This window comes from Arachis stenosperma, chromosome 3 (genome assembly GCF_014773155.1).
Source record: "Arachis stenosperma cultivar V10309 chromosome 3, arast.V10309.gnm1.PFL2, whole genome shotgun sequence".
NCBI classification, from domain to species: Eukaryota; Viridiplantae; Streptophyta; class Magnoliopsida; order Fabales; family Fabaceae; genus Arachis; species Arachis stenosperma.
This window is the reverse complement of record NC_080379.1, coordinates 15458457-15479642: the sequence shown is the minus strand read 5'-3', so window position 1 is coordinate 15479642 and position 21186 is coordinate 15458457. Positions and strand designations below refer to the sequence as shown.

Sequence of the window (21186 nt, the reverse complement as noted above, 5' to 3'; positions counted from 1 at the left end):
GATATCCAATTACCTGAATAGATGTTGCGGTTTTGATGATTGAAAGATGTTAATTATTTTGACTGAAAGTTCTTAAGATACAAAAATAATAATAATAATAATTAGAAAATTAAGAAATTAATTTCTACCAATGTAGGTAGTAACCTTTTTAGTGTTATATGGCGTGTTTTGATATGTAGGATAGTGGCAGTTTGATCATGTGGTTTCCATGATGCAACAAAAAACAGCTATTAACAAGAAAAGAGCTTCATTCATTCCTCTTTAGTTTGTGATTTTGTGTGGGCAATCTCTCTTGCTTGCACCTATTACGTGTCCACTAGGCTCTAACCGTTGCGTTTGAAAGTGAAGACTATATATGCCACTATATGTAATTCTACCATTCATCATCAACATTAAAGGTATTTAGGGTTTGATGGCAACATTCTAACCAGAACATAATTCACAATGCTTAGAATCTTTTGAGTTGACTTTTCATGTTTAAATTCCTAGGTTAAAAAAATTCCTAACCTAAATCATGCCCAACATACTATTTTAAGGAAAAAAAAAACTGTAGGCTTCCCCCTATAAGATGTGATAGCATATTGCTCGTATATATTAAGTTATTAATAAGTGCTAGAGAAGAGCAGCAAGCAATTAACTACAATTAATTAATCCAAAATGAATGGATTAGTAACTAATTATTGGTTGGTATAAGGTAACAAGTTGATAGCTCACACGCTAAGAGTGACTGGAATTCGGGAAATGAGTTCCATTTTGTTGTACTCTTAGTTTTACATTGATTCATGTATATATAGGTATATATTTAAATGATTTTTTAAATTAGTGATATTTTTTCTATTGACAATAATATACTATTGAATGGCTAAATAAAATCCATTTTTTACACATTTATCTTACATAAACTCTTTATATTATGCAAAAAAAAAAGTGGTTGTTTTCATAAATGATAGAAATAGTTATAAATAATCTGTCAAAAAAATATTTATCAACCAATAAAATTGAAGTAAACATAAAATAATTAAAAATTAACATCAATTTAACTAATTATTTTTTAATTAACAAAAAATTCAAACACAATGTTTGTTCAGATAATAATAAAAGATAAGGAAGAGAAAGAGAGTGGAAAAGAGAAAATGATAATTATAAAGTAAACTTATTAATATTAGTTGAACAAGACTATTCTATATTTTTATTTTTATTTTTTAAATAACTCAATATAATAAGATAGAGCGATCAAGAGCTAAAATAAATAAAAATAAAACAGAAAAAAACAAAGACAACTAAAATACTACTTAACACTATATATATGCTTCACTTGTACCATGCATGTACTCTACTTGAATAAATTGCAATATCATTGTAGGCATGGGAAGGCTGATGAATCATGACGGTTGCATTGGGAAGACAGCGACAATAACAAAGAGGCCAAGGATCCAGCTTGACCCAAGACTTATGAATTGGAGACAAATGTATTGCATATATCATAAATAGCAAGAGCTATGTATAACAAACAGCACCTTGTTGATAACTAACTAAGCTTGAGTGTTGTTTTTTTTTTCTCCTTATACAGCACCTTAATTAAAAAAGTCAATGGTGTGTTGGGTAATAGTTTTCTCTTTTTCCATCCAGCCACCATTCCTATTCCACAATTTTAAGATTCTATTCTTTTTCCTTCTTATAATAGTCTTAGTGTGGTAGTACTTCCTATTGTGATAGCCTTAACTTGTACCACTTATCTTTCTCTTGACTTCTGTAATCACTAATCACATAAATTCTTGACTTTTATTTTTGGTAATTACTTTTTTGTTTTTATATTGAGTATTGTTAGGGAACCAATAGTTCAATGCACATCAGCACCATTCAAAAATGATTTAGGGTAAACCATATTCACCCTCCCCAAAAATCCTACTTCCTTTTACGTTTTACCACACAGAATTTAAAAAACATCTACATCCGCATCACGCCTTTGGAACCATCGCGCAACTCTCTTCCCTCTCTTCTCCGGACACCGCGACAGCGCTCCTAATGGTTCTGGCCTTCGCGACTCCACTGAAGCTACCTGAGCGCAACCCTCTTCTCTAACTTCTCCAGACGCTTCGACGCCGCGCCTAGCATCCCTGACCATCATGCCTCTAAAATCGGAACAAGAGCGACGCCGCTCTGCTGTTGCATGTGGGTTTTTCCGGTGCCGTCGAAGCTACGTGTTGCAGCTGCGCCACCCGCCGGTGGACCTCCACTTCTCCATCCTGGAAACTCCCTGTTCTTCTCACTAATTGGTAAGTATGGTAGATGTTCCCTCTGACTTTCTTTGCATGTTTTGAAAGGAGAATTGGACAGTGTTTTGTTGTAGTGGTTCGTGTGAGTTCTAATTCGATGGATGTTCTTTTCCAGGTTGTACAACTCAACTCAGGTTACACAATTTTGGGGCATCACTGGTCCTTGGCAAATATAGCAGCTGCATGTTTTTCATGTTTTTCGAGTGTTGCAAAATCTTGATCACAAGTAAATATGTTTATTGATTCCTAATTGAATTTGGGTGGATTCTAGTTAATCTCTCAAAAAGAGAAGATAGGAAAATACAAAAGTAAAGGGGCAAGGGTCATGGATGTTGCAATTGGTACAGATTGGATGTTGCTTTTATCTGGGTTGGATATTGTAATTGTAGTTGTTAGAGGCTAGATGTTTCTGTTCTGCTCTATGGTTTAGAGACTAGGAATGGTGTTTATATGAGATGTTCTTTGATATTGCTAAATTAGGGGACGTTTTTGTTGAATAATTTTATATATTTGAGTGTATGATTTGTTAATGTTTATTTGAGTGTATAATTTTGGATATTTGTGTAAAGGATTTTTTACTAAAAGAATACACTGCTTCTTTGGAAGAAAGAAAAAATAAAGAGGAAGAAATAACATTAATTTGGTCTTTTTGACTTCTCACAAACTATATATGCAATGTAATTTTCTGGTTCTCATCCTTTTACCGGGTCACAATTTGACCTAAGTCTTCTTTGGGGGAAAAATAAAAAGAAGCTTCCAGCGGATTCATTATGTATATGCCATCCATCTCTACGCGTGAACAGAAATAAGTCACTACAATGCGACTTCCTTGCCACAACTGGAATATTGATTTAAAAGGTTTGCATGCTGAAAATATAGTGTGAATTTAAATGTGGGGTTGGTTGTTGAAATAGAATAAAATGATCTTAAATTTGATTTTACATTGGAGATAATTAATGAGATGAGATCAATTTTATTATAAATAGAGTGTTTCTTCTTTAATTCAGATGTTGACAAGTTCTTGAAAGTATGAAAATTTTATTATGTTTTCTTCTGATTTGTCATAAGATGGTGATGTTATGTTGCATCATGTTTCGATTATCAAAGGGATGGAAAAAAAGAGTTTCTTTCTCAGTATCTCTGTATGTTTATGCTTTGATTAGGGGTTGCAGATGGGTTGGGTTTTGAAATTGGCACTACTGTTTTGTTTTTCTTCCTCTTAGATAAACTATTGCAGCATTGGGACCAGGTAAATTTAAATATGTTATAACAATTAAGTTGAACCCCTTTGTAGTCAATTTTTTTTTCATTATTAAAATTACCCTCCAACACGTAATTGCCATGCAGGACGTTGTACAGGAGTTTAAGAAGGAGATCATATTAGACATAGTGATGGGTTCTCATAATTCAGAAATTGGCAAGGCACTGCAGGTATTGGACAGCAATCATGTGCACCGAAACCAGCCTAGAAAAAAGTCTATGGCTATGAATTCACCTTTCACAGCACCGAGCACAAAGAGCATACTACAGCGTGCAGGTTACCCACTAGAAAGCTAAGAAAGGGGGGAAGACAACGGAAGTAAAATTTTTGACTAGGTAGGAAAACATCAATATAGACACCTGTGTTACTACTATGTTTTTCTTGTAGTAGAGTTATATAGCTTAATATGGTATTTTCCGGCTTAAACTAGTTTCGTGTGAGCCTGATAACTCGTGTTTTTGCTTACGGATTTATCATCTCATGTTGCTGATTTTCTCAAGTTAATGGTGACAATCAATCGTAAACCTCTGAGTGGATGGTGCTTAATTGAGCTAGGAATTAGGATGTTTCTCTTACTTTGTTAATTGGATGGTTCTGGATCTGTTTTATATTTTGGCATGTTTAAAGCATTTGAACTTGTTAGTACTTCATTGATGAGTGAGTGGCTCATGTTTTGTTAGATACTCGTCAGCAAGTTTCATATATTAGTTATTTCAGGATTCTCAAATAATTTTTTTCAAGTTAGTGATGTCAGTAGTTGATTAAGCAATTCATTGCATATTGATAATATTGAGGTGTATATAACCCTTTTGGTCATGTCTATGCTTAAGTGGCACTTCTGTCCATTAACTCGCATAGTGTTAACTAAATGGAGGTGTTCTTTATTTTTTTTCATTGTTTTCTAATGCTGGAATTGTGAAGTTGCTGGAAATTAACGCATTGCACGGACTCGGTCGTGATCAGGCTACACTAGGTAGGATTTTAAGTGGATAGTATCTTTAGTATGGACTCAGATGTTTCTTCTCATTGTAAAATGGATGGTTTTGTATATGATTTCTTTGTTTCATGTGTAACGCATTAGCGACTGCGTGCACTTCATTTAGATATCAATGCGTTTTGTTCCTTTTTTTTAATTCTCTTGGTCTATTTTACGGCGAATTTAAAACATCTAATTAGCATGAATAACAATGCTTCAAATACCATATTGTTACAAAATTTCTAACAACCAAGGAGAAGCTTATGCAACATACCTTCCACCCTTCTTGCTCTTGAATGTCTAATTCACCTACACTGAATTGTTCATCGCCTTGTGTTGGATTGATCAATGTACTAATCGATCCTCCTTCAAGGGGTGAAAACGCCATAAAAGTTGCTCTCTTCCGAAAGTGTTGCAACGTAGCCTTGTCTTTGATTGTTTGACTGGATGAAATTGGCGTCGCTGAATGGTCCAACGGAGGATGTCGGCGTCATCAATAATATCTAGAGAGAACCATGCATTGCACCACCAAATGGAAGAGGAAGTTTGAGTCGGGCTTAACCAAAGGGAAGAGGAAGTTTGAATCTTCGTTGATTTTGTGCTCCATTACAGGAGTGATTTTTGGGTTTTTGAAACATATTAGTCAATGGGTGATTTCATTTAGAGAAAGTATAGGGAGCCAATGGTTTAAGCGTACACTGTGCACAATGGAGGTTTAGGAAGTATTAGAGATATGACCATTAGTGTTACATTGTCCTGTCAAGTTACGCTTTTGGGATGAGTGAGTTCATGATATGGTATTAGAATTCTAGATCTGAAAGGTTAAGAATTCAATCCTTGGTGAACCTCAAAATCAGCTTAAGTTTTTGGGATGAGTGATTTTATGACATGAGATGTTTATTATCCCTGATATTCGGATGGTTATTCTGGATAGTATGGGTGATATTCATTTTATTCATAGACCAAAGATTTAGCCTATTGTACACATTGTACGTTTAAGTCATTAGCTTCCTAACACTACTCTTTCATTTAGTATGGCAATTAATAACAAATTCTAAAAATTAAATAAAATTAAATTAATTAAGATAAATTTAATTTTGTTTATTTTTTGACTGCTCCTTTTCATTCCATATACTTTTCCTTTTATATTTGATCTCTTTTTGGACGAATTTTGTTTCTGGGTCTTCTTAAAGAAGTTTTGTTTTGGCCCATAAAAGAGATAAAATTTCACGTAGTTGATTCATTCAGTTACGACCTACTCAAATCAAAACTACCTCAAGCCTATCTTTCGTCCTTTACCTTTTCTTTTTTCTTTTTTTTAATATTTTTTTTTATTTAAAAGGAGGATTGTTAATGTAGTATACTCTGAATAGAATTACTGTTTCAGACAGAAATTTATAATTAATAAGTTGTAGAATAATGCAGTTTGTATACCAAAAAAGTGTGTTTTTTAAGATATACTTTAAATTTAAGCGTGAAGAGATGAATAAATAAAATAACGTGAAGACTAAAACTTCATTAAATAACGAAAAGGTAAATGTTAAAAAGAAAAATTAAAACAGTAAGGTTACAGAACTTCCAAACATTATTATTTTAAGCTAATACTCAGCGAATAATAATTTATTATACTCACATTTATACAATTTTACACATATAAAATATATAATTTATATTTATATTTATCAAAATTTATAGATATGACTCAACATAACTTATATCTGTATTTGTCATAATTTGCACACATGAATCAATATTAAAGATAGTTTGTGCTGACAAAAATTAATAAAAAATGTTGACCCTAAAATTTTTTGAAATTAGAAAACTTCTTATTACGGTGAGTAACCGGAGATTAATAGAATGGATGGCGTTGGTTGGCCCAATCATCTGCGGAAGGTGGCTTCCGAGTAGGGTCGCGCGTTGGAACCTCCTTCCGACTTGTGTACGTGAGTAAATGGGGGGGGGGGTGGTGCCTGCAAATACACTCCGATGCCTAAGTTAGCAAAGGGGTAAGCAAGTTTTGAATGTATTGGGCTTAGAGATACCTGAGGGGTGTCAGGGTATTTGTAGTATGAGCCAATAACCACCGTTGGAGTAGTGTTGTATTTTTAGGGTGTTAACTGTCCCATTATCTTAGGGGGGTTAAGATATGGCTAGAGGAAGTGGTTAGAGAGATTTTAGGGGCAGTTACTCATTTGAATGAGTATTTATCTGCCAGCTATGCTCCGTCCCGACTTCTTTAGAGCAAGTCGTAGTCAAGACCGACTTCTTAGTACGAAGGTCGGTGTTGATCAAGGCTTAATCTTCTGGACTAGGCCTTTCCTTTGGACCTGGGTCTTTAGTATTGGGCCAGGGTATGAACAGTGCTCCTACTTGAGCCCAAGATCTTTGTAAGACTTGGGTTCGAGTATTTTACTCGGGTTCGTAGCCGACTTTCTTGGAGGAGACGCAGGTTTTTAAACCGACGTGATTCTCGCGACTGTTTGTTTCTGACAGTTACGTCTATTCAAGCGTCGTGTCCGCTAGGGATGCACTTAGGGATTGATGGCTTTGGTAACGGTGCACTCTTATTAATGACTGCCCCATTTTTACCATTATGCCCTTAGAGTATTTATAAATACTTTTCCCTCTCTTTCATTATCTTCTTTCTGCGATTTTTCTAAAAAAAATTTTCCTCGTTCGTTCTTCATTTGCTCGTGCTGCATTCTTGTGCTTCGGAGACTTCTGCTTCTTCCAACCTTCATTTTCCAAGAGAGGTTAGTTTCTTTTCCTCTTTCATATTTTTCGTATGCCTTTATTTTGTAGATAAGTAGGTTTGCAGGCTTTTGCTTGGTTCCTTTTTCTCTCCTCTAGAGGCCTTTGTTTTTTATTTTTTCTTTTCTTTTTCCCTTTGTAGGTTTTCTCATCTCCTTTAAGAAAAGAAAATGGCCTCCGTAGATTGGGTTGATGTTACTGTCCTAGGGGAGGAGCCGTTAGTTGATGCTGAGTTTATTACTCATCTTCGTACTCACCACCGGCTCTGTACCTCAGATGAGGACGAGCCTAAGTATGAATTGCTTATCCCAAGTTCAGAGGACCGAGTTTGTCATGGGAGGGCCAATGGAACGGCCCCTCATTTCTTCTTTATGTATGAATGCATGATCACCCGTCTGGGTGTTTTTCTACCTTTTTCAGATTTTGAGATGTCTGTTCTGCAGCACTGTCGGGTTGCCCCTACCCAGCTTCATCCCAACTCTTGGGGTTTTTTGAAAATTTATCAATTTATTAGCCATGCTTTGGAGTTCCCGACTTCCCTGAAAATCTTTTTTCATCTTTTCCATATGACCAAGCCCTTTAGTGGGCTACACAATAAACGACAATGGGTCTCCTTCCGAGCCATACAAGGTCGGAGAATCTTCACTCTTTTTGATGAGTCCTTCCACGACTTTAAAAATTACTTTTTCAAAGTGCAAGCTGTAGAGGGTCACCACCCCTTTTTCTTGGATGATAATTCCTCTCCTCGCTTTCCTTTATACTGGCTGGAGGCCTCTCCTTGTGAGAAATATGGTCTGGATGACTTGGATGAAGTAGAGGCTGCCATTGTGGGGTTCCTCCGAGAAGTGTGGGGGAGGGCCCCATATTTGGATACTAAAAATTTTCTCCAAGGGTCTCCGACCTTTATCCAAGCACAGCTAGGTAGCTTTCTCTTGTTTGTTAGATTCCTGACTTGTTAACTGATCTTTCCGACTTGTTTAATTCTTTAGCTATCGTTTTCTTTTTCAAAAATGGCAAAGACGAATGCTCAGGAATCTTACCAGAGAGTCCAGGAGGCCAAAGCCAAGTCTCGCGCCCGGACTGGTGGTGCTAGGGTTATCTCTCCTCCTCCTCCTCCTCGGAACGTTGGGACTCTTTCCAAGCCCATTGTGATTTCTTCTTCAGCTCCTTCTCAGCCGCCCCCCGTCGTCCGACCCTCCCCTGATCCAAAGAAGCGCAAGACCTTAGAGTCTGGCTCTTCTGGTGAGGCTAAGGCGGATGCTCTTGCGTTCGTTCAAAAGAATATCTATCCCCATGCTCGTATAAGCATGGATGATGTGTCCGTTCGGAGCCACCTTACCACTATGATTGAGGAGAGTCTCAAGGCGGCGGAGGTTTATGGCAAACTCTTGGATATTTTTGATAAGGCTCCTCTCAGCTCTTTAGGGATGACTTCGAGGGTCGAGGAGCTGGAAGGAAGGCTTCGTTCATACCAAGAGCATGAGGGGGAGTTGAAGAAAGAAGTCGCCAAGCTGAGGGAGGAGAGAGATGCCCTCCGGGAGAAAGGGAGAGTTTTGCAGGCCCAATGCAACATGGAGATGGATTTGAGGAAAACAGCGCAAGCTAGCTATCAAAGTTTATTCAATGATCTTGTGTCTGTGAAGAATGATCTACTGAATTCTCGGAAGGCATACGATGAGTTGGAGGACTCTATTGCTGATGGCGCCGAGGAGTCTTGGAGGATCTTCCTGGAGCAAGTCAGAGTTATTGCTCCCGACTTGGATCTTTCTCCTTTACATCCTGACAAAGTTGTTATTGATGGGGCCATAGTTGATCCTCCTATCCCCGTGATTGTTTCTGAATCAGAGTTAAAGACTCGAGGGCAAAGGATCATTGAGTCTCCTCCTCATGGAAAGCATGCTCCGAGTTCTTCAGTAGATCCTCCTATTTCCTCTTCATCTCCCATGGATGCCTCTGGTGGCGCTCCTCCTAACTCCGGTGGTGGTGGTGATCCGTCTACTATTCTTCCTAAAAAATGATTCGTGGGCTATTTGGGGGCCCGACCTGTGGGTCCCCCGTTTTTAAACTCTTTTATTTATTTTTGTTTGTTGAATAATTTCCTTTGGCCTTTCCAGGCCGTAAACAAAATATTAAAAAATACCCTTTTTAATAAGGGTTTTTAAGTTAACAAAATGAATACCCTTTTTTGGATAAGGGTTTAGATTACCTTATGCGTGTATGCTTTTTTGATTTTTCGAAGTCCCCTTGATCTTTTCCTGAAAACTTTTCCCTTTGGCTTGTTTGTTTTTCTGAGCCTTTTGTTTAAGGACTTTTAGGACAGCCTTTAAACTTTTTCCTAGGTTTTTCAATCTCTTTTTATTATCTCTTATACTCAACTTTGCTTTAGTGAGTTCTTATGACTTAGGTTATTTTTGTGATGCGTTTTTCTTCCACTCGGTTCTTCGCTCCGATTCACGGGTCGAAGTATTCCCGAGTTTTTCTACTCGGATTTCCTTACGACTTATAAGTCGGATTGTTCCCGAGCTTTTTACGATTAACTCATATAACCTCTTTACACCGACTTGTACCTCGTCGTTTTATCCTGACGACCATATAGATCGGTTCATGGGATTTTCACGTTTTGTCGAGCTTAAGTCGGCGCGTTTTGTAGAAAGACTTTAAAAAAAATAGAAAAAAGTTTATAAGAGATAAATGGAAAAAGATCTTTTATTGATTGGGGAGGTACCTTTTTGCTACTAAGGGTTTTTAATAGCCTATTTTCCCTTAGCCTCTACTATGATGCCTCGTTAAAAACCCTTCTCCAGAAAAAACCCTTTGATTTTGGAAAAAAATCATGAAGTTGGGAAAAGAGTACATCAGGGAGTAGAGTTCACTTTTAATTGTAGTACATTTTCATATTACAAGCATGCCACGACCTTAGGAACTCGGTACCGTTCAGGTCGGTTACTTTATAATAACCTTTTCCTAAAACTTTATTGACTTTGTATGGTCCCTTCCAATTAGCGGCAAGTTTTCCTTCTCCTGATTTGTTGACTCCAATGTCATTTCTGATTAGTACCAAGTCATCCGGGGCAAATGTTCTTCGAATGACTTTTTTGTTGTACCTTGTAGTCATCCTTTGCTTCAATGCTGCTTCTCTTATCTGGGCATCTTCTCGGACTTCGGGGAGCAAGTCGAGCTCCTCTTTGTGCCCCTGTATGTTTCCTATCTCGTCGTGGAGAATTACCCTTGGCCTTTGCTCATTGATTTCTATTGGTATCATTGCTTCTACGCCATAGACTAGTCGGAAAGGCGTCTCTCCAGTGGCGGATTGGGGCGTTGTCCTATAAGCCCATAGTACTTGGGGGAGCTCTTCAGCCCAAGCTCCTTTTGCTTCTTGCAATCTTTTCTTTAGCCCTGCCAGTATGACCTTGTTGGCTGCCTCGGCTTGCCCATTAGCTTGTGGGTGCTCCACCGAGGTGAACTGATGTTTGATTTTCATACTGGCTACTAAGCTTCTGAAGGTAGTATCGGTGAATTGGGTTCCGTTATCTGTAGTGATGGAATAAGGTATCCCATATCTTGTGATAATATTTTTGTAGAGGAACCTCCGACTTCTTTGAGCGGTGATGGTGGCCAGTGGTTCTGCTTCTATCCACTTTGTGAAGTAATCTATTCCCACGATCAGGTATTTGACTTGTCCTGGCGCTTGGGGAAAAGGATCTAACAAGTCCATTCTCCATTTTGCAAAGGGCCATGGGGAAGTGATACTGATGAGCTCTTCTAGTGGAGCTACGTGGAAATTTGCATGCATTTGACATGGTTGACACTTTTTCACAAATTCTGTGGCATCTTTCTGCAAGGTCGGCCAGTAGAATCCGGCTCGGATTATTTTTCTGGCTAGTGACCTTGCTCCGAGATGGTTTCCGCAGATCCCACTATGTACTTCCTCCAATACCTCGACAGTTTTTGAGGTCGGTACACATTTTAACAATGGTGTCGATATCCCCCTTCTGTAGAGGGTATTTCTCACCAAGGTGTAGTGCTGTGCATCCCTTCGGATCTTTTTTGCCTCTTTTTCCTCTTTAGGGAGAATGTCGAATTTCATGTATTTGACCAAGGGGCTCATCCATCCGAGGTTTAAACCGACCACCTCAAGTACTTCTTGTTTGTCTTCTGTTTTTACTATTGAGGGTTCCTGGAGGGTTTCTTGGATCAGGCTCCTGTTGTTTCCTCCTGGTTTGGTACTTGCTAACTTGGATAGGGCGTCCGCTCTGCTGTTTAGATCCCGAGTTATGTGTTTAACCTCGGTTTCTGCAAAGCGCCCAAGGTGCTCCAGAGTTTTCTCCAAGTACCTCTTCATATTTGGGTCCTTTGCCTGATACTCTCCACTTATCTGAGAGGTCACCACTTGTGAGTTGCTGTATATCATCACCTTTGTAGCACCGACTTCTTCTACCAGCTTTAATCCAGCAGTTAGGGCTTCATACTCTGCCTGATTGTTTGAAGCTGGGAATTCAAATTTTAGGAAAACCTCTATCTGGGTTCGTCTTTTATCTACCAATATTATGCCTGCGCCGCTTCCTGTTTTGTTGGAGGATCCATCTACATAGAGTTCCCATGTAGTTGATTTTTCCTCCTGATCCCCTGCGTATTCTGCAACGAAGTCAGCGAGGCATTGAGCTTTGATCGACGTCCGAGTTTCATATCTTAAGTCGAACTCGGAGAGCTCTATTGCCCATTGAACCATTCTCCCTGCAACATCCGTCTTTTGGAGGATTTGCTTCATGGGTTGGTTCGTACGGACTCTTATTGTGTGAGCCTGAAAGTAAGGTCGTAGCCTTCGTGAGGCTATTACTAAGGAGTAAGCAAACTTCTCTAGTTTGTGGTACATTAGCTCAGGGCCTTGTAGAACTTTACTGATGAAATAGACTGGATATTGTCCGACCTCATCTTCTCTTATCAGGGCTGATGAGACAGCCTTGTCTGCTACGGATAAGTACAGGATGAGGTCTTTTCCAGATACTGGTCGGGTCAGAATAGGAGGTTGGCTTAAAAACTTTTTGAACTCCTGGAACGCCTCCTCGCATTCAGGAGTCCATTCGAACTGGCATCCTTTTCTTAATAAGGAGAATAGTGGAAGGGATTTTAGTGCCGATCCTGCCAAAAATCTGGAGAGAGCTGCAAGTCGGCCATTCAACTGCTGGACTTCCCTTAAACAAGTCGGACTTTTCATTTCTAGGATGGCTCTACACTTATCGGGATTGGCTTCGATCCCTCTTTGTGTTAGCATAAATCCTAAAAATTTCCCTGCTTCCACCGCGAAGGCGCACTTTGCGGGATTTAGTCTCATCCCGTGCAGTCTTATGGTGTCAAAGACTTGCGAGAGATCTGACAAGAGGTCGACTTCTTTCTTGGTCTTTACTAGCATATCGTCGACATATACTTTCATTAGACTCCCCAGGTGGGGGGAAAACACTTTATTCATCAACCTTTGATATGTGGCTCCTGCATTCTTCAATCCGAATGGCATGACCACGTAGCAGAAATTGGCTCTGGGTGTGATGAATGATGTTTTTTCCTGGTCTGGCTCATACATTGGGATTTGATTATATCCCGAGTAGGCGTCCATAAATGATATGTATTGATACCCCGAGCTGGAGTCCACCAGGGTGTCAATACTTGGCAGTGGATAAGGGTCCTTAGGACATGCCTTATTTAAGTCGGTATAGTCGACACACATTCTCCATTTGCCATTCTGTTTTTTGACCAGTACTACATTGGCTAGCCATGTTGGGTACTTGACTTCTCTGATGAAGCCAGCTTCCAGGAGCGCCTGTACTTGTTCTTCTACTATTAGGGCTCGTTTTGGGCCGAGCTTGCGTCTTCTTTGTTGTACAGGTCGGGATCCCGAATAAACCGAGAGCTTGTGGGACATGAGCTCGGGGTCTATCCCAGGCATGTCAGAGGCTTTCTAGGCGAAGAGGTCGGAGTTGTCTCTTAGGAGCTTAGTCAATTCTTGTGTTAGGGTCTCCCCTAGATTGGCTCCTATGTGAGTATTCTTCCCTTCCTCTTTGCCGACTTGTATCTCATCGGTTTTTTCTCCCGGTTGCGGTCGCAGCTCTTCTCTGGCTCTTGCACCGCCGAGCTCTATTGTGTGAACTTCTCTGCCCTTTCCTCTCAGATTTAGGCTTTCATTGTAGCATTTCCTCGCCAATTTTTGGTCTCCCCTTACCGTTGCTATTCCCGCTGAGGTCGGGAATTTCATGCAGATGTGGGGAGTGGATACCACTGCTCTGAGTCGATTTAGGGTAGCTCTGCCGATTAAAGCATTATATGCTGACCCGACATCAATGACTATGAAGTCTATACTTAGAGTCTTAGATTTTTCCCCTTTTCCAAAAGTGGTGTGGAGGGGCAAAAATCCCAGTGATTTTATTGGCCTATCCCCTAATCCGTATAGGGTGTCGGGGTAGGCTCTTAATTCTTTCTCGTCCAACCCTAGCTTGTCAAAAGCGGGCTTAAAAAGGATGTCCGCTGAGCTTCCTTGGTCTACTAGGGTTCTGTGGAGATGGGCATTGGCTAGGATCATAGTTATTACTACTGGATCGTCATGTCCAGGGATTATTCTTTGCCCATCTTCTTTTGTGAATGAAATGGTAGGGAGGTCGGATGACTCTTCTCCGACCTGGTAGACTCTTTTGAGATGTCTTTTTCGAGAGGATTTGGTAAGTCCCCCTCCCGCGAACCCTCCTGAGATCATATGGATATGTCTCTCTGGAGTCCGCGGCGGTGGGTCTCTTCTATCCATATCGTCTCGCTTTCTCTTTCCATGACCGTCCGATCTTTCTATGAGATATCTATCAAGCCGAAATTCTTTAGCCAGCTTTTCTATCACATTTTTAAGGTCGTAACAGTCGTTCGTGGAGTGACCATATATTTTATGGTACTCACAATAGTCGCTGCGGCTTCCCCCCTTTTTATTTTTTATGGGTCTGGGGGGTGGCAGTCTTTCAGTGTTGCAAATTTCTCTGTACACATCCACTATTGAAACTTTTAGAGGAGTATAAGAGTGGTACTTCCTTGGTCTGTCGAGACCGAGTTCTTCCTTTTTCTTGGTTTCCCTCTCCCTTTCTTTTGTTGAGGGAGGGGGCCCAGGTCGCCAACTCAGGTCTCTCAATTTGGCGTTTTCCTCCATATTGATGTACTTTTCAGCTCTTTCCTGTACATCACTTAGAGAAACGAGGTGTCTTTTAGATATGGATTGTGAGAAGGGACCTTCTCTGAGTCCATTGACTAACCCCATTATGACTGCCTCTGTGGGCAGGTCTTGAATCTCCAAACATGCTTTGTTGAACCTTTCCATGTAGGCTCGTAAAGATTCTCCGACCTCCTGTTTTATTCCCAGGAGGCTCGGTGCATGTTTCACTTTGTCTTTCTGGATTGAGAACCTCATCAAAAACTTCCTTGAGAGGTCTTCAAAGCTGGTAACCGACCTCGGGGGGAGGCTATCGAACCACTTCATCGCTGCTTTCGATAGAGTGGTCGGGAAGGCTTTGCATCGCGTAGCGTCGGAAGCATCAGCTAGGTACATCCGACTTTTGAAGTTGCTCAGGTGATGCTTTGGATCCGTAGTTCCGTCATAGAGGTCCATATCAGGGCTTTTAAAGTTCCTCGGAACTTTTGCCCTCATTATGTCCTCGCTGAAAGGATCCTCCCCACCTAAGGGCGGCTCGTCTTGTTCGTCACGGGAGTTGCGTCCTTTAAGGGAGGATTCTAACTTCAAGAGTTTTCTTTCTAACTCTTTTCGTCGTTCCATCTCCTCTTTTAGGTTCTTTTCAGTTTCCTTTTGTCGCTCCCGTTCTTGTTCCAGCTGTTCCAGGCGGCTGTGAACTAATCCCATGAGTTCAGTCACATGGGATGGTCCTTCTTTTTCTGATTCGCGCCCTTCTGAGGAGTTTACCTTCGGGTTTTTTACTCCGGAGGTGCCTTCTCTGTGCTGATTATCAATTTCCTGGTGGAGGGTAAAATTCGCATTGTTATTGCCTGTGTCCAGATTCTCTTGCTCAGAATCTATCTCCACGTGACGTTCTTCGTGGGATCTGTCCGCCATCGATGGATGATTTCTCGGGTCCCCGGCAACGGCGCCAATGTTACGGTGGGTAACCGGAGATTAATAGAATGGATGGCGTTGGTTGGCCCAATCGTCTGCGGAAGGTGGCTTCCGAGTAGGGTCGCGCGTTGGAACCTCCTTCCGACTTGTGTACGTGAGTGAATGGGGGGTGGTGCCTGCAAAGACACTCCGATGCCTAAGTTAGCAAAGGGGTAAGCAAGTTTTGAATGTATTGGGCTTAGAGATACCTGAGGGGTGTCAGGGTATTTGTAGTATGAGCCAATAACCACCGTTGGAGTAGTGCCGTATTTTTAGGGTGTTAATCGTCCCATTATCTTAGGGGGGTTAAGATATGGCTAGAGGAAGTGGTTAGAGAGATTTTAGGGACAGTTACTCATTTGAATGAGTATTTATCTGCCAGCTATGCTCCGTCCCGACTTCTTTAGAGCAAGTCGTAGTCAAGACCGACTTCTTAGTACGAAGGTCGGTGTTGATCAAGGCTTAATCCTCTGGATTAGGCCTTTCGTTTGGACCTGGGCCTTTAGTATTGGGACAGGGTATGAATACTTCTCTAAATTATATTTTTAACTATACTCTTTATAAGAAATAAAAAAGTTATTCTATATACATATCAATATATCATTAGGATCGGAGCTCCTATCAGAATTGATTAAATGGGACACTCATTGTACATTACTAAGTTTTAGTGCCAAATTTTAGGTAGTTGTCCATACTGTTTTAACTTTTAACTTGAAATGCTAGGCTGTTTACGAACGAGTTTTTTAACATTAAAAAAAAAAAGGTGTGTATACTAATAAATCCATTCTCTCCAAGCGACTACATGAGCCTGTTGGTTAAGGGGAACGAATCATTTAAGGGAGGGACTAACCGTCTGGCATAAAAACATAAGATGCGGCATACTTATTGGTAGAAATTGACAAACCATTTTTTATGGTTAGACGCTCTCCACAATGGAAATGGACAGGGCCAAATTAGGTATTTATCAGAGAAATAAAAATAAACACATTTGCAACTTACAATTAGGGATAAAAATTACTAGTGGATATGACTATGAGCCTTTACATTTCATTCCTATTAACTATTAAGGCTCACGATCAAAACGTGTGCACAGAAGAGGTATCCTTATAACACGTTTCGTTCCTTTTTCAACTGACGTGAAACTTTAGATTTACATCATGATTGTCTCCTTTCCAAAAAAAAAAAAAAAAAAAACAACAACAACACACTTTACATACACTAGGTGCCTAAGAAGTAAGTGCAAGAAACTACATTTTAAAATTTACTTACAGTGTTTGTAGGACTAACTGCGGAGCTACCCTTACGTTAATAAAACAAAACGAAGATGGTAGTAGAATTAATATTTGATATTTAGGAGAATAACAGAACGTCGTCGTTGAAATTGAAGACTTCGTTCCATGTCAATTCTCCAACGGAACCTGCAGGACTGAGATTCATAGGACCACATTCCTTCACATCCTCAAACCACGTCGTTCTCCAAACCGACTCTGACTCTTCCTCTTCTCCCAACAAACCTTCCCACCACTCCACCGAATCTGCCTTCCCGGGTGACCCGGTCGGGTCATGCCCGCTCCGTGCATCCGCCACCTCCACGGCCGCTTTGGCCGCCGCCGACTGTATGTCACGCCTGGACGACGAGAGAGGGCGAGGCAGCGAGTGAACAAGGTCGGGGAAATTGAGGGTGGCGGAGTTTCCTTTGAGGAAGAAAGCGGCGGAGTCGTATGCACGAGCCGCCATCTCAGGCGAGCCGAATGAGCCGAGCCATACACGGGTTTTCTGGCCGGGCATTCTGATCTCGGAGACGTAGCGTCCCCAGCTGCGTTTTCGAACCCCGCGGAATGCGGTATCGCGCTGGCGGGAACGTTTCTGGGTGCCCCGTTTAGCGGACGGGTCGGGTCTGTCATTTTCCTCGGTTATGGACATATTTGTGATTTATTCTTTCGATTCTGAGTTATGAGTGTTGAGTAATGATGCTTTGCGGGCTTCTTGGTAGTCAGATTTTGGGTGGGGGGTTTTAATTTGTAGCCACTGGATTTTCAAATGTACTGTGGAGCGAAAGAGTTATATTAGCTAGCTGGCATTTCCTGTGCTTCACTGCTTCACTGCTTTTCATTTTTTTAATTATTAAATTTTTATTTTCTTTTTCCTCTTGGGTCTTCAAAATTGTATCGTACAAACAACTTATTTTAATTACCAACTTAACTTAAAAAACCAAGACAGGTGTTTATTTTCAATACATATAAAAGAGGAAGGATATTCATTAGTCTAATTTAGAGTGAAGGTGCAATGAAAAAGTTTCTAAAATTTTAATTGCATTGTGCTATAAAAATGATCAAATTTGAAAAAATTACACTATTTTGATCTTTATTTTTTTTTTTGGTCGAATTATTTTTTACGCTGTGAGTGACTTAACATATTCTTTTAACGTTGGATTAGACGGACCAGAGTAAAATATTTGATAAAACGATAGTATTTAACTTTAATAATCATATATATTTTTGGGATAAGAGGTCTTGTAATTTATTAAGGTTAAATAACGTTATTTCATCAAGTATTTTAACATCAAAATTAAAACAAAGTTATTTTATCTAGTCTAATATAAAAAAATATATATTAGGTCACTTAGAATATAACTAATAACTTGATGGAAAGAGAATGTAAATTAACGTGGTTGATAGATCTTACTCGTGACTGTTAATGATATTGTAATTGAGTAGTGAAATATAGTAAAATGTCCAGTACTAAAATGAAAGTTGTATATTATTGAATGTAAAATGATAATGAAAATGAGCGAAACAGACACTACTGCCCCTATTCAAGTGGGGGAGCACTCCAGAAAACGTTTCTTCACACAATACTCTAACTAACTCTGAATCATTCTCAATCCCATATATTTTTCCCTTCCCCGTAACAAACTAACCAGCTCAGCACAGGGAAATGTTTCTCTGTTACGCACAGCTTCATCCAATAACAAAATCCTTCATCCAGCCTGGAGCTCTCTTGGTTCGCTGTTTTTTGGGTTCTTCCACTTGAGACGACCCAACACCTTGCGCTGGCTGCCCTTTTGTGTCTTCCTCTGTATTGGGTAACTCCGTTTCGAGCTGGTCTTCTTCATTTGGGCCTTGGGAGCTATCAATTATCTCCCCCTCCAAAATGACCTTGTCCTCAAGGTCAACTTCTGGAAACAACTGTTGCAACTCACTTAAGTCTTCCCAAGTTGTCTCGTCACGTGCGGTCCCCTCCCAATCTACTAACACCTGTGTTCGAGTTCCTTCAGCTATTGACACTGAACGACGATCGAGAATGGCAAGAGGACGCGGTTGCAGTGAGGGTGGCAGATCGGGCGAGCTCGGTGGCCCCTGAGGTGGTTCTCCTTGGTACTGTTTCAGCACAGAGATGTGGAAGACCGGATGCAGAGCGCAGGAGGAAGGAAGGTTCAACCGGTAAGCAACCTGTCTTACTCTCTGACTTATTTGATAGGGCTATAAAACTTCTTTTGTAGTTTGCTATAACTATGATTAGTGAGGGACCGCTGCTGATAGGGTCTGATCTTCAACCACACCCAATCTCCCACTTCAAATTGCTTCTCTCGGCGGTGTTGATCTGCCTGTTTCTTCATTCGTTCTTGAGCCTGCTGTAGGGAATAGCGCAGTTCCCTGTCCAACACCTCTCGTGCTCTAAGGAGCTCGTCTACCGTAGCACGGTGGTCGATCTGGGCAAATAACCGGACAACTTCCTCATTACGAACCCATAGAGGGCCTCATGGGATGTCATATTGATAGCCGAGTGGTAGGAACTGTTGTAGCAAAACTCAGCTCAATTCAGGTAGGTAGACCATTGATTTGGGTAGGAATGATAAAAAACCCTTAAGTACTGCTCTAACGTTCTATTCACCACCTCCGTTTGGCCATCACTATGAGGGTGATAAGCTGTACTATAATGCAGTTTTGTCCCGCTAAATTCAAACAAACTCTTCCAGAATTTACTCAAGAAAATAGGGTCTCTATCAGAAACCATAGTAGTTGGGAAGCCATGTAACTTGACCACCGAATTGATGAAGGCCTTAGATGCATCTTTAGCTGAAAATCCTGGCTTAAGGGCTGTGAAATGCCTAACTTCGCTGAATCGGTCTACCACAACTAGAATGGCATTGAATCCCCCCGATTTCGGTAGCTGTACAATGAAGTCAAGTGAAATCTCCTCCCATGGTATGGCAGGAATTGGTAATGGCTGCAGTAACCCTTGTGCTCTAGCTGGCACATATTTAGTCATCTGACAGTCCACGCACTGTTTAATAAATCTGTGTACCCCCGCTCTCATTCCTGGCCAAAAGAAAATTTTTTCCAATGACCTATATGTCTTCAACACGCCTCCATGTCCCCCTCTCACTAATGCATGAAATTCTTGTAGCAGCAATTCACGTAGGCCCAGAAAATTAGGCACCCATATCCTGCCTTAGTACATAAGTATTCCTTCGCATTCCCCATAATCCGGCCCTAGTTTGCCATCCCTCAGTTGTTGGTGCAACTGTCTCATCTGATCACACTGTTGGTTGGCTTCTTTTAAGGATTGAAGCAGTGATGTTTGGACAGTAGTCAAGCTCCTGAACACCATCTAAACATCATAATCTGGGTGGCGAGATAAAGATCTGCCACTAGATTTAATTTTTCTGGCCTATATTCGATTTCAAAATCATAGCCCAATAATTTCACTAGGTAGTACTGCTGATCCGGTGTCAAAATCACCTGAATCATTAATTCTTTAAGGCCCTGATGATCTGTTTTAATGACAAACTTCCTTCTCAGAAGGTAGTGACGCCATTTTGCCACTGCTTGGGTAATGGCATAGAGTTCATGGATATAAGCTGAGGCAAGAGTCATTTTCGGGTTCAACTTCTTGCTAAAATAAGCAAGGGGGTGGCCATTCTGAATCAATATAGCCCCTACTCCTTTATAAGATGCATCAGTCTCCACAGTGAACATCTTGAAAAAATCTGGTAAGGCCAGCACCAGTGTTTGTACCATGGCCGCTTTGAGACTGTCAAAGGCTTGGTCTGCTTCTATTCTCCAATGGAAATTATTCTTTTTCAGAAGCTCAATAAGAGGATGAACAATTTGGGCATACCTAGCAACAAATTTTCTGTAATACCCAGTTAGACCCAAAAATCCCCGTAATTATTTAAGGGTAGTGGGCTTCGGCCAGGCCTGGATTGCATCAATCTTAGAAGGGTCAACTTTCACCCCTTCTGCACACACTATGTGATCAAGGTAGTCTACTTGAGACTGCCCAAAAAGACACTTAGACTGCTTAGCAAAGAGCCTGTTCTGAGATAGGATGGCCAAAATAAGCCCCAAATGGGTGAGATGCTCGTCCCACGTCTTGCTGTAGATGAGGATGTCATAAAAGAAAACAGCAATGAACTTTCTCAGGTAGGGTCTGAATACCTTATTCATAGTGGCCTGAAATATGGAGGGAGTATTCATGAGACCAAAGGGCATCACCACAAACTCATAGTGCCCTTGGTGAGTTCTGAAGGCTGTCATTGGAATCCCATTCTCATTCATGAGAATTTGATGATATCCCGACCGTAAATCGATCTTGGAAAAATATTCTGCCCTAAAAAGTTCATCCAATATCTCATCAATGGTTGGAACAGGGAACTTGTCCTTGACAGTAATAGCATTTAGAGCCCTATAATCAACACAAAACCGCCAGCTTCCGTCCTTCTTCTTAACCAACAACACGGGACTAGAAAAAGCACTTTGACTTTCCCGAATAATGCCTGCTTCAA

General features: G+C 40.6%; 1 protein-coding gene across 1 annotated transcript; it reads right to left on the bottom strand.

Moving 5' to 3' along the window:
• Positions 1 to 16074: 16074 nt before the first annotated feature.
• LOC130969834 (ethylene-responsive transcription factor ERF039-like) lies at positions 16075 to 17409 on the bottom strand. The gene has a single exon (XM_057895731.1). The coding sequence runs from the start codon at positions 17316 to 17318 to the stop codon at positions 16746 to 16748; it is 573 nt and encodes a 190-aa protein (XP_057751714.1). The 5' UTR covers positions 17319 to 17409; the 3' UTR covers positions 16075 to 16745.
• Between the last annotated feature and the right edge of the window lie 3777 nt (positions 17410 to 21186).